Source organism: Podarcis liolepis, assembly GCF_965112155.1.
Source record: "Podarcis liolepis genome assembly, chromosome: 3".
Lineage (NCBI taxonomy): Eukaryota > Metazoa > Chordata > Lepidosauria > Squamata > Lacertidae > Podarcis > Podarcis liolepis.
The window spans coordinates 27,166,491-27,180,331 of NC_139557.1; the positions used below are offsets into that span (position 1 = coordinate 27,166,491).

The 13,841-nt window shown below is 41.4% G+C and overlaps 1 protein-coding gene across 2 annotated transcripts; it reads left to right on the forward strand.

The window, feature by feature from the left end:
* Window positions 1-60: 60 nt before the first annotated feature.
* Window positions 61-9,958, forward strand: ACP1 (acid phosphatase 1). Of its 2 annotated transcripts, none has more exons than XM_083495786.1 (6): window positions 61-227; window positions 5,511-5,584; window positions 6,292-6,405; window positions 8,046-8,107; window positions 8,898-9,003; window positions 9,131-9,958. In XM_083495786.1, the coding sequence occupies exons 1-6, from the start codon at window positions 185-187 to the stop codon at window positions 9,206-9,208; spliced, it is 477 nt and encodes a 158-aa protein (XP_083351912.1). In that variant the 5' UTR covers window positions 61-184; the 3' UTR covers window positions 9,209-9,958. The 2 variants fall into 2 exon arrangements, with proteins under 2 accessions (XP_083351912.1, XP_083351911.1); XM_083495785.1 differs by lacking the exon at window positions 6,292-6,405 and adding an exon at window positions 6,122-6,235 and having other exon boundaries at window positions 64-227; window positions 9,131-9,298.
* The last annotated feature ends 3,883 nt before the right edge of the window (window positions 9,959-13,841 follow it).

The following is a 13,841-nucleotide window of genomic DNA, read 5'->3' on the forward strand; positions in this document are numbered from 1 at the left end:
ACATTTCGCCGCCCCCCCGCCCCGCCACTCAGGCATTATACGAAGACGACCGTCGGCTGCCGTAAAGCGGGAAGGGCGGCTTTTCGCGACAGTTGCGAGGGCCTCCGAACTGCCTCTTTCGCTGCTCGGTCCTGTTGGCGGTTCCTGAAAGAAAGAGAGAGAAAGAAAGAGAGAGAGAGAGAGCATGGCGGCCGGGGAAGCTAAGTCCGTTTTATTCGTTTGCCTGGGTGAGTGGAAAGTGGTGGTGGAGAATGGGGGAGGTAAAAATAAAAATGCATGGGGTTTCATTATTATGCTTTTCTATGTGTTGGAAACCGCCCAGAGTGGGTAGCTGTAGTAGTGGTAATAGTAATAAGAACAAGAAGAAAATAATAATAATAATAATAATAATAAGAAGAAGAAGAAGAAGAAGAAGTGTTATGCAAGCTAACAAAATATGTTCATGGACTTGGAATACAAAAATGTGCTGCACATTCATATTATTCAGTTCTCTATCTTTAAGTTGTCCTGTTTCCTCCCCCAATTACAGTGGTACCTCGGGTTACATACGCTTCAGGTTACAGACTCCGCTAACCCAGAAATAGTACCTCGGGTTAAGAACTTTGCTTCAGGATGAAAACAGAAATTGCGCAGCAGCGGCAGCAGGAGGCCCCATTAGCTAAAGCTTCAGGTTAAGAACAGTTTCAGGTTAAGAACGGACCTCCGGAACAAATTAAGTACTTAACCCGAGGTACCACTGTATATCAGAAGAGCTAAGCCAGGAGCAGCTAGAAGAGCCACGGCATTCTTACTTGTGAAGAAAGAGATGGGCAGCCAGAGTGGAATCCAGTGTTACCACTAAATCTCTTAAAACCTGTACATACAAGAGCTGCCTAGAAGCGAGAAACATTTACATTTGGAGTAGGACAGAAGCTGCCGTGCTCTCTGTGGTGATGGAAGGAGACTGTTTTACATAACACCACCTTCCCCCTGGCTTTATAATACAGTGGTAATCTATTACTCATGCGTTTGGAGGGGGTCTGTAACTTGGCAGACAGAGAGAGAAGGCCTGAAATACAGGACAAATCTGTCAATACAGGACTCAGCATTTTACACTGAAATGCGGAACAATCCTGTATTATACAGGACAGGTGGCAAACCTACTTTCTGATGATCTCCTGGTTCAGATCTTCCACCTTCCTTTGTGGCACTGGCAGAACTATGTTTATCCTAGTAATGGGAAGGGGCATTGGTGAGTTTAGTGGTTTCCCACCACCATCACCTCCCCTGAGGAATGGCTGAGTTGGGAAGGTAAGATACAACTTGGATACTAGGGCTGGGTGATACCTTGTTTTCAACATCACAATATATCACCAGCTAAATATGATATCTTGATATATCACGATATATATCTGCGGTGGCGGAGGGCCTTGCTGCCCACCACGAGGGCAGAGGGTCCCACCATACCTCCCTCAGTGGTGGAGGGTGCATCACATTTCCTCGCAGCAGCAGAGAGCCTTGCCAGGCCTCCTCATGGCAGCAGAGGGTGCCACCCTACATCCCTGTGGTAGCAGTGGGCCCAAGTGTGTGAGGGCTTATCTTCATTTCTTATTGGTTAGGACAGAGGAGGGAGAGAGCAAACAAAGCTGGAGACACCAGTGCCTGCATAGTATGTGCCTGCAATTTATCTGCAAAGTATCGTTCCACTGAGGAATGGGAAGTTATTAAGTCTTCAGCTTTTATTTCACCGGTACATGTCCTATGTTTACATTGATTTGCAAAATATAAAGCTGGTCAAATATCACTTAGCCTCTGCTTTTGGTTTGTAATAGGAGTAGTGGATATTCTTTACATAGCAGACTATAAGTTACTTAATACTTGAAGAGTAACATGTCTGTGGATCTCTTGTGGTGTACAGTACATGTGAGAAAGAAATGGGAAGGGTAACAACAGAAATGAAGGCTGTATGCTGCTACATTTGCTCAGAAGTACCACTGAATTATGGGGCTTACTCCAAAGTGGATAGCTTTGCTTTAATATTCCTGTTGGTCCCTAGGGCATCACTGGTGTAGGAAGGACTCCATCTTCCCTAGTGCTGCCCTGGCAAGCAAAAATAAAGCATCTCTTTATCTTGGCAAAAAATTCTCCCACAGGCATGCTGTCATTAGAAGGTCTTAGAGAGAGAAGAACTCTCTCTCTCTCTCTCTCTCTCTCTCTCTCGTGCGGCATAGTTTTGAGAACATCCTGTTTCCTAAGTCCCTGGTGCTTTTCTAGAAACGGTGCCATGCCAGATAGAGAGAGAAAGAGAGATTATTTTACAAAGGTAAAAAAAGAGGTGACATTAGCCCTTCACCCTGTTTCTTAGATTGGTGGACAAGTTGAAACCTCTCCATTTAACCAGTGTAGTCCTGGGGTTCAAAAGTGTCACCTGCTGAGAACAATATTTAAAGAATAATACTTCAATTTTAAAAAGGGAAGCCAAATCATTTGGGGTTTTAGGGGCCACCAGATGTTGATAGGAGCCGAGTACAGCTCAGGTTGCCTGCTCCTGGTATTCAGTCAAAAAATCCTCTGGAAGAAATGGATGAACCTTTCCCTGATAGCCGGCACTGAAACTACCCTGCAGAGTGAAAGCAGGAGAGGAATTTTATGGAAGCTGCAGCCTGCTTATTAAATTGCTGTTACTCTGTCCAGCCTCATTGCTTCTGGGGCAAAAGAAACATGAAATGACTATTGTGAAACTTGTATCAATTGGTAAAAATCAAATAGATGCATCTAAACATGGGCCCTGTCCATAGTTGTGCAGTCTGGACTATGTTTCAGTGAGGCATGCACAGCAATCATTCAGTGGATTATGCCTGATATATCTCATTCCTTTGCCCACATGTGAAGTAGAAGATGAGATATCACTTTATGAAACCTTTTTGCTTGATTAAATTGTGATGATGGAGGTGCTGCAGCTGAGAGAGCGGATGACGTCTCTTAAAATCTCTAAACAAATGATAGTGATACAGTTTTTCTCTGTCTACATTTAGAAATCCTGCTTTTAATCCTGGCTGGTTGCTTTTGGAAACAGTGTTCAACTAGGATTAGACTACGGTCTGGCAGCATGGTGTGGAGACTGTAGATAGAGCTCTCTCTCTCTCTCTCTCCTTCAACACTTAGAAGCAGTGTTAGAAACTGAGATATGAAAATTAGGAGCTAAATGGCACCTTAAACCCAGGTTATGGGTGCAACAACAGAATGTCTAGGCACACTTCTTTAATAACAAGGAGACAAAACTGAAAATGAATGAACTGCAGCTAAAATATTATGCTCATTTTCCACATGGTCTTGTCCTTCCCCTGCCCAACCACCTAATATTCTTAAGAGGGTCTCTTCTCCAGTCTTCAGAGAGTAGCTGGAAGTGGAGAGACAGAAAAAGGTCCTCCTTTCCTTACACTCTGCAGTTTTAATCTGAAATCATGGGTGCAGTACTGCGCCTAGAGCTCAGAAGCTGCTCACGCTAATGAAATTCCCTGTCGCAAAATGCATCTAGAGCTATGGGAGTTTCGAACACTGCTTGGAAGTTGGGTGTTACTCAATTAAATTGATTGGCAGTAGATTGGACATAGTTAGAAGACAATACCTATTTGTGCGACTCATAGTTAACTTACTTTGCTGCCACAATGTGTGGTTTTGGCCATTGGACAGGGATAACTTTAAAAGGAGATCAGACATATTCATGAAGGATTGGTTCATCAACAGCTTCAGCCATGACTGGACATGGAGGACGCATCTAGAGCTGAACTAAAACTCCTGACCGGCAACAGCAAGAGTTGATGCAGCAGTGTGTACACCACTGCATCCACAGCCCCACCACTCACACTGGGGCAACATGAAAAAGTCCCTAGTATCTACACCAGATACTAGGCTGAGCCCATGGCCATCAACTGATGACATCAGAGCCAGCTGAAGAGCCAGTGAATCCTGCACTGGCACACATTTTGTGAGTTCCTGCTGGCAGTAGCCTCTATCTTCCATTTGAGGATCAGTATTGAAATTTGGCTGTGAACACCCCACCAACACTCTTTGCTGGTGGGGTTCTCCCTTCTCTGCCTCATCTATTCCTCTTCTAGCACAGGAGAGCGAAGCTGTTAGTGTATCTCTAAATACCGTACTAGCAGCAGGAGGAGGCAGAATACTGGAGAGGGAAGGTGCTGTCAAGTCCTGCTTATGTGCTTCCTGGGAACATTTGATTGGCTGCTGTGTGAAAAGGATGCTGGATAGATAGACACTCACTCTTGGTCTAATTTGGATCCCAGTAGATAGTTATTACAGTGGTATCTCGGGTTACATACGCTTCAGGTTACAGACTCCACTAACCCAGAAATAGTGCTTCGGGTTAAGAACTTTGCTTCAGGATGAGAACAGAAATCATGCTCCAGCGGCATGGCGGCAGCAGGAGGCCCCATTAGCTAAAGTGGTGCTTCAGGTTAAGAACAGTTTCAGGTTAGGCACGGACCTCCGGAACGAATTATGTACTTAACCCGAGGTACCACTGTATTTGCTTAGTAGCTACGTTAAAGTTGCACTGTAGACCATTGTCAGCCAAAATGAGAATGTGTGCATGTTGTCATTGGAAGTTGCATTGCTGCAGAGTGATGAACAGACTGAAACCAAATAGTAATCCTACCTTTACTATTTTAGTATCAGAAGAGGGATTATCCATTAATGACCCCCTTCCCAATGCAAACACTGAGTCAGGCAACCCCACTTTTATACCCATTATGTTGAGGTGCAAGGAGAAGGTTGGCCTGTAGTTCGTCTTGTAGCACAATTCTATCTGTGTCTACTCAGGGGAACAAATCATATTAAACAAAATATGACTTACTCCTAAGTAAACAACTCCATGGTTTCAGATATAAGATTTATTTTGTAGGGAAAGGAGATGGGGCAGAAATGAGTTAATACCTCCCCCATGTAATTCCTTGTATCTCCTTGTTGAGGCCCAGCTTGTATTTTACTAGTATGAAGTTAAAGACTGCATTACAGTGTACTTGTAGCTTGAGTCAAAGCAGGTAGTTGTTACTCAGTGGGAAAGTCTGCAGGTCATAGGCTGTGATTTCACTAGGTTTCTTAGGAACTAGGCTTAAAATCTGGAAATGCTGTTGATTTCAGTGGAATGTGTTGGTGAAATTGTAAATTGTCTTTTGGGGATGTAGAATTCAATCTGTCACAATACATTGTCAGCAATGCTACTGAAAACCAATAAAGCCCATAGAATACTGGTGTGTAATGACTTGCAACAATCCACCTCTGCTAAAAGTTGGTTGCTGTTGGTGAACAATAATGGGCTTCTCACAAGCCAGATGTGGAAGTCAGGAAGTGAACACTGATGAGAAACTGCATAGAACGGGGAGCAGATGAACTCTGTGGCTTTCTTCAGTACTTCACATGTACCTCCACAGGTTCTGGAATGTTTCACCTTAAGAACACAGGTGTGAGAGATTACATTTTAAAGTCACTGGATCAAATCTTTATTTCCACAGGGAACATTTGCCGCTCTCCCATAGCCGAAGCTGTTTTTAGGAAACTTGTGACTGAGGGAAACATTGAAAACAAGGTAAGTTTTATTTTAGCCGCCAAAGCCGCCATTCTGTTAGCATGATATAAATATTTTGACCTTACCTGCATCTGTCTGTACCAATTTATCAGCGTTTCTTTACCAAAGCCAGATTAAATGTATTTCCATCAGAAGTGCTAAATGGCAGACTGAGGGGCATCCCTTATCAGAATAGGCTCTGTGTATGCTCTCAGGACATCAGTTGTATGAGGCATATGCTACTGCATTGCGGACAATATGAGCAAGCTAGGGATCTATTGATTAAACCCCTACTGGCAAATCGGCTGGGTAAATCTGAAACCTAGTATACTAAATATCTTCTGGACAAGTATAATGGTATCACAGTGGCCGTGGCAAAGTTTCTTTCGGTAGTCATACGTATCAAAGATCATCATACGTAAGACTAAACAAATATCGTCTCAGTCTCCCTCTGCCGGGGGGTTGTCTGTATGAATCTGCATTTTATTCTGAATCTGTGTTATGGATTTTTGGACTGCAATAAAGATTATTATTATATTTTGACTTGTTTTTCTGTAGTGGAGGATAGACAGTGCAGCAACATCTACGTATGAAGTAGGAAATCCTCCAGATTATCGAGGCCAGAATTGCATGAGGAAACATGGTGTTACCATGAATCATATTGCCAGGCAGGTACTGTACCCATATTGCTTTCACTGTCTGTATGCATATGTTCTTGTTGTTCACAGTGGGTGATAGACAGCGGTGCTGTTTCTGACTGGAATGTGGGGCGCTCCCCAGATGCGAGGGCTTTAAGTTGTCTGAGAAATCATGACATTCAGACGGGCCATAAAGCACGACAGGTAGAAAGAGTCTGTTTGTTGTTTTCTGGAAACTATGAGTGGTGCAAAAGTCTTGGTAACTGCTGTAGGTTGGATTGCGCATGGAGATTGGCAAAGTATTAAATGTTTAACTACTCAGTGTCGTCGTGGTTAGAGCAGTGGAAATTCTAACAGCATCTGCGTAAAGTGGTTGGATGAAGCCGTGTTCCAGAGCCTGTTAACACTGTTCCCTGACTGAAATGATTTCAGTGGTTAGGAATATTACTATTTTATTTCTTTGCTAGCCAAGGTGAATCACTTGCCATGAACCTAGTTTGCCATTTTGTTGCCCATTCCTCCAGTTTAAAGAGATCCTTTTGCGTCATAGTGCATTTGGCTTTTCATAGTACAGTGGTATCTCTGGTTACAGACGCTTCAGGTTACAGACTCCGCTAACCCTGAAATTAGTACCTTGGGTTAAGAACTTTGCTTCAGGATGAGAACAGAAATCGTGCCGTGGCGGCAGTGGGAGGCCCCATTAGCTAAAGTGGTACCTCGGGTTAAGAACAGTTTCAGGTTAAGAACAGACCTCCAGATCGAATTAAATTCTTAACCCGAGGTACCACTGTACTAAAGAATTTGGTGTTGATTGCAGGCTTGGACTTCTCACCCCTGGCTGCAGTTCATTAATAAGCAAGTTAAATCACACCAATCCCAATAGAGACTCACTGTTAGCTTCCCTCCATTGTGACAACTGTTCCTGGTTCAGAGCTTAAGCAACTCTGCTCCAGTAGACAATTGTAGGATATAAGAGATGGCTAAATGATATTGATTTCAATCTCTCAGTTAAAATAAATGCACATAATTTATCAAAATTCCTTTAAGGCCTGACCTTCTTTAGATGGATTCATAACTGCAGCATTTCTGTTAGACAAAGGATGTGTCACATATTCCCTTCTGACTTTTCCTTTCCTTTCGTGAGAACTTGCTTTAGTTGTCTTCCCCATTTACAGATCTTTTTTATTATTGTTCCTTTAGCTTCACTGGTGCCCTTTTTGACCTTAAACTCCCTTTGGTCCACTTAATGTAAAACCCATAGAACTCAGCATAGATTAGAGCCTCTCAACACTCAAACAGTTCTGCCTGCCTTCTACTTGTTCTTCTATTTATCTTGATTCCCCCCCCCCCCCGCCAATATTTAAAAGCTTAACAAGGAAAGCTTAAATGGTATAGTTCACATCTGTTGTTTTCAACACATCAAAATGTGCTCTGAATGTTATCACAGTTCAAAAGAAGAACTGATGGCATCTTTGGAAGAGCGCATTGTTGAACAATACTTTTACGTCGTAATCATTACAGCCCTATCCCAGAATTTTTGAACAGTGTTTGATTTTTGAGAGATAATATAAGCAATAACTTGTGTAAATGTTCCCTGGCCAAATGCTAAAACACTAATTGTTCTGTCTCCAGTTTTATTTTTCGACAATTGATTTCTGAGCTGCTTACTTTGCAGCTGTCAGTTAGCATACATAAATGTCGTTTGGCTTTAGAATTTTAAATATGTATTGCTAACTGCCATCACTGCAACACTGGCTTAACCTTATTTTGCATTTTTTTTTATTAAGAATTGTTGTGACATGGATCTCTGTTAACAGTGTTTAAACATATTTGTTAAATTCTAGGTTACAAAAGATGATTTCCTGACGTTTGATTATATGCTTTGTATGGATGAAAGTAACTTACGGTAAGTTGTGAAAACTATGTGCTTTTTGCTTATAGATGATGATAGTTCTGATTATTCTAGCCTAAATGAGTTGTTTGCTACATTTAGTGCCTCCTAATAGACACTAAAGCCCTTAAAGAGTATTCTAATAGACACTAAAGCCCTTGAAGAGTATTCCCTAATAGACACTAAAGCCCTTAAAGAGTATTCCCACTACACCCTTTATCTAAAACATGGGGAGGGAAACAGATTAAATTCCAGATGTTATTGAACTACCCTCAGCTCTGGCCAGCATGGTCAATGCATAGAGATGATGGGGGGTTAATTCAAACACAGCTGGAGGACCACAGGTTCCCCGTTCTGGATTGGAGTAGCATTGTACCTTTTGCATTATAGTAATCTATTCTGCATTTGAGCAAATGATTGCCAGGATTACTCTGCAAGAGGAGAACAGGCTGCTGTATGAAATCTATATTTCTGGTGGATCCAGGTGTTATTTCAAGTCAATGTTCTGAAACTGTTGCATATATTTCCTGAGCCTCTCATTGGTATTTTTGGCTCCATAGTGTTGGTATTCCATAACATACACTTATACTTGGGTACAACATTACATAAAGATATGTGTGTTAGATGCTGCATACTAAATCACATCACACTGTTAAAAGTGTGTGGGGTTTTTCCTTTATACACTGTGATTTTTGTTTCCTTTATGCACTGCAAACTCTAAGGACATCTTAGTGTCAAAGGAAAAAAAGAAAGAAAGACATGCCGCACTTAATGACAAAAAGTTGCCTAAATTTTTGTCTTGTAGAGATCTGAAAAGAAAAAGCAATAGTGTTCAAAACTGCAAATCTCAGATTGAGCTGCTTGGGAGCTATGATCCACAAAATCAGCTTATTATTGAAGATCCGTACTATGTAAGTATTCAATTTTATTAGTCCTTTTTAACTCAAAACCAGTGTTGTAGCAATCAGTGTTGCAATAAAGAAATATGTTTAACTTAAATTGGTTCATTTTATTTTTTGTCTCTGCTTCTTTCTATAGGGGACTGATGAAGATTTTGAAACTGTTTATCAACAGTGCCTTAGATGCTGTAAAGCATTTTTGGAGAAACCTCATTAATGGGACAAGTGTTTCTGAAAGCAAATAATATTTAGCTGTTCTGTAAAATTATTCTCAATTGATATTAAATTGTAAAGATTCTAAAAATAAGTCCTTTTTTTAGCATACTTAATTTCATGATGTGCACTGCACCTTGTACTTGAGAAATGGTAGGCTTATAAAATTAATATTGACCTTGATCAAGCATCTATATAAGAGGGGAAGCATCCAGTTCTGACAAAATAAATGTGTGTGATTCTTGGTATACATATTCCACATAATATGTAAAAGAATTCCTGTATGCATACTCTAAATATGATACACCTATGTCTGTTTTCTATTGCTACTTGTATGTATGGTACTTTCTAACCTTAAACATCTTTCTTAGAAGTATCTTTTGGATATTTTGTCACATGATTAAGAACTGAAGACTTAACAAAACAGTCTCTCTCTACTTTTTCCATTATTTGTGATTTGAAAGAGAGAGAGACTTACAGCCATATGGAGTTGTTGAGCTGTATGAATTTCACAAGTCTGCATAACCACAGAATAAGTTCATTGTGTGGTGTCACCTAGAGTCTTGGTCTCTCTTTTTTTCTAATTATTCAAACAAAATCTAGCCTTCAGTAGCTGCTGAGATGATGCTTGAAAGAGGATAAATACAGCCTTGTGAAGTCTTGGAGCAGTGTGCATGGCACAAAGTGTTATTTGCAGATCATGTGTACTAACGGAAGCCGAGTAAATTAATTAAATATTCTTCACTTGCCCTAACATATACAAACTACAACTGTGTTAATTTCCACACAACAGAATTTAGGCATTACCTTCTTTTTAATCATAAGTATACACAGCCCTGCTTTTGAATTATGGTCTAGAGGAGACTCTTGAGAGTCCCATGGACTGCAAGAAGATCAAACCTATCCATTCTTAAGGAAATCAGCCCTGAGCGCTTACTGGAAGGACAGATCCTGAAGCTGAGGCTCCAATACTTTGGCCACCTCATGAGAAGAGAAGACTCCCTGGAAAAGACCCTGATGGTGGGAAAGATGGAGGGCACAAGGAGAAGGGGACGACAGAGGACGAGATGCTTGGACAGTGTTCTCGAAGCTACTAACATGAGTTTGACCAAACTGCGGGAGGCAGTGGAAGACAGGAGTGCCTGGCGTGCTCTGGTCCATGGGGTCACGAAGAGTCGGACACGACTAAACAACAACATACATAGCCCTGGCTATAGATGAGAAATGTCTGAAGAGAAGAGTTAAAAGGCCAGTAATTGCCTCATTGAGAACTAGGACTGCTCTCTTCTGCTTCATGGGCATTCCCTTATAGGTCTATAAGCAAGATTTCCTTTTGACATTTTCATTTAACATTATCATGGTAATCATAATCATTATAATGTTATAATTTTACACCGCCCATCTGGCTGGGTTTCCCCAGCCACTGGTAAACATTCTGTAGATCATAACCACATTCGCCACTTTTTAAAAAGTGATATATGTTTAGTGCCTACACCCTCCTGTCTCTTATAGCTGTGATGCCTTTCCTGAATATCCTCATGCTGCAACTTCTTTGTGCCTCCATCATATTTTTTCTTTCCCATCATATCAAACACATCCTCCTTGCTGGTTTGCTTTCAAGTCGCTTCACCAGTTACTGATACTCCTCGGAGCTTCTCTTCCTAAATTGTTTAAAGGATGCTTTTACTACTCTTCTCCCATCTCCTTTCTTGTAAATAAGCTGTCTTTCATGACTGTGCCAGTTCGAAAGCATGCCAGTGCAAGTAGATAAATAGGTACCACTGCAGCGGGAAGGTAAATGGTGTTTCCATGCACTTTGGCACTCATCACAGTCCTCTGTGCGCCAGTAGCAGTTTAATCATGCTGGCCACTTGACCCGGAAAACTGTCTGTGGACAAACGCCGGCTCCCTCTGCCTGAAAGCGAGATGAGCGCCACAACCCCATAGTCGCCTTTGACTGGACTTAACCGTCCATGGGACCTTTACCTTCTTATCACCTCTTTGAGGTTCAGTTCCTCACGATGCAGAGCAGTACAGAGAGCACATGGGTAGAATCCTTTTATGTGGTGCCATACCTTTCCCTGAGTTGATTGCAACTTGGCTTAGAAGAGCTAGATAGACCATGGGATTTGAAAAAATCACTAAATCCTTGATCCCAGCCTATTCCTTAAAATGTCTGGGCATGATGACAATATGTGACTCCCGAGTTGGCATTGCTTAGCTTCTCTCTTGCCCCACCTCTCTTTCTTGGAAGAGCATTTCATTATTGCTGCTTCAAAACTGAGCCAAAGAAAAGCTGCTGCTACCCAGAAGCAAACAGCAAAATTCATAGCGTGCCACAAATGTGCTTTACTGCTACTAGTAAAGGACACTACTGAGTGCAAAACTCCTCCGGGCAATAAATAGCTCAACATATAACATGAAGCACATGCTGAAGGGCGTTGACATGAATAAATGTCTATTTGTAAATAGTTGAATGTGTGAGCTATTCCTGGTCTACTGCTTGGTGTCAAGCCATGCCGCGTAATAATGCATGGTAGGCTGTCTTATCTTTTAAACAGCCAATTATAAAAAATGTTTGCCAAGATCTTTATCTTCCCACTTAGAGAATTAATAAATACAAGCTGCAGACAAGAAAATAGGAAGTTGTCATAATAATTCCTTTGGCTGAGTGTTGCTATAAACAGTTGTTATTGGAGTATTTTGCACTGTGTGTACACATTAAGACGCTAACATTTCCCCTCTTGCCTACTGCTTCATGTCCCAAGCACATTTGCAACATTTAGTAGTTTATATTATTTATTAGATTTATATACCACCCGGCATCATAAGATTTCAGGGCTGTTCATGAGATTAAAACGCAAATAAATAGAAACAACAAAACAATACCCCCCTCCCACAGACACATTTAAAAGGCTGTGGAATATTAAACAGCCAAAGGCCTGATTGAAGAGGAACGTTTTTCGCCTGGCACTTAAAGATATACAGTGGTGCCCCGCAAGACGAATGCCTCGCAAGACGGAAAACTCGCTAGACGAAAGAATTTTCCGTTTTGGAGGTGCTTCGCAAAACGAATCTCCTATGGGCTTGCTTTGCAAGACGACAATGTCTTGCGAGTTCCTGCTGGTTCCCCCCCCCCTTTTGCTAAGCCGCTAAGCCGCTTATCAGCTGATCCGATCAGCAGATAAGCCGCTAATAGTGCTAATAGCGCTAAGCCACTTATCAGCTGATCCGATCAGCAGCTAAGCCGCTAAAAGCCTCTAAAAGCCGCTAATCCGCTAATCCTTCAATGGGCTTGCTTCGCAAGACGAAAAAACCGCTAGACGAAGAGAATCACAGAACAGATTCTTTTCGTCTTGCGAGGCACCACTGTATAAAGAAGGCGCCAGACAAACCTCCCTGGGGAGAACATTTCACAAACAGGGAACCACTGCAGAAAAGGCCAGTTCTCATGTTGCCACCCTCTGGACCTCATGTGGAGACGGCACATCCTGTTGATGCTGCTGGACTGGCATGTCCCTGGTTAAGGACTAGCATGGGCAGGGAGGTGCTACTAGAAAATATTACACGTTTACTGAATGTTGAGGGCAAACTTTCTTTAAAGCATCTAGATTCAGGTAGGTAGCCGTGTTGGTCTGATGCAGTCGAAATAAATAAATAAAATGTCCAGTAGCTACTGGACAATTTTTTAATTTTTTTTCTTTAAAGCAGAAATAGCGGTCTTCGAGATTAGATCCATATTTTGGGTACCTTTCCCATTCCCCCCAAATAACAACCCTGCTGGATTTAAAATACACCCAGAGCTGAATTTCATTGCATGCAAAACTCCATAGCTATTGATTTAAAATGTCATAGGAAATTCAGAGGCAAATAGCTATAATTTATTTTAATAGGCTATGTTCAAGTGCTGCTAGGAATATATTTTTGTTTTAATAAAAATGTTAAGTTTTATTCCTGTAAAATTTACAGCCATACTAAAGTTAACTGTCATACCAATTGACTTGAAAATACAAGAGCAAATAAAATAGGAAAAAGATCAGCTTAGCTGCATTGATCCTTGTAATGTTTTCATTGCTTTAGTTTTATAATGTAGCTAATCACTTTGAATACACCTTGGTTGTTGTTTTTTTAAACCTGCATGAAATACAAGTGAACATCTGAATCTCCGATCCTGATACACATGGAACACTTTTCTGTGGTTGCTTTCAAACTTCCATTTAAGGGAAAAACCTTCAGGTGTTGCAGGTATATGGAAATGAATGTTTCATATTGATTGGGCCCCAAGGCAACACTTAGAGGGGAGGGACAAGAGCAACATTTACCTTACTTCCATTAATTATAGCTACAGTATTGAATTGGATAGAGATGGCTATTTTAAGAAGCCCTGATAATGGTGATTTGGCAGGATGGGAAAGGTGGTTGCACAGGCAAGTAGAGTCATGGGTGGGTTACCATTCTGAATGAACTGTTTGCAAGGATGCTGTTAGCCCACATGAAGCCCACCTCGGGGCGTGTTCCATCTCTCATCACACGAAACACCCCCACTTTGAAAAGGAATTTGATGTCTTTGGTCTAGTGTAGTTCTTTCCCATCTTAAGTACTATAAGTAGGAAGAAGAAGAATGATGAAGAGCCAAG

Bases quoted from the DNA above. Each gene is read 5' to 3' on its own strand.
- ACP1 (XM_083495786.1), top strand. From the start codon at position 185: ATGGCGGCCGGGGAAGCTAAGTCCGTTTTATTCGTTTGCCTGG. The intron at 5,585-6,291 runs GTAAGTTTTATT...TGTTGTTCACAG, and splicing joins AGGGAAACATTGAAAACAAG to TGGGTGATAGACAGCGGTGC. The intron at 6,406-8,045 runs GTAGAAAGAGTC...GTTAAATTCTAG, and splicing joins CGGGCCATAAAGCACGACAG to GTTACAAAAGATGATTTCCT.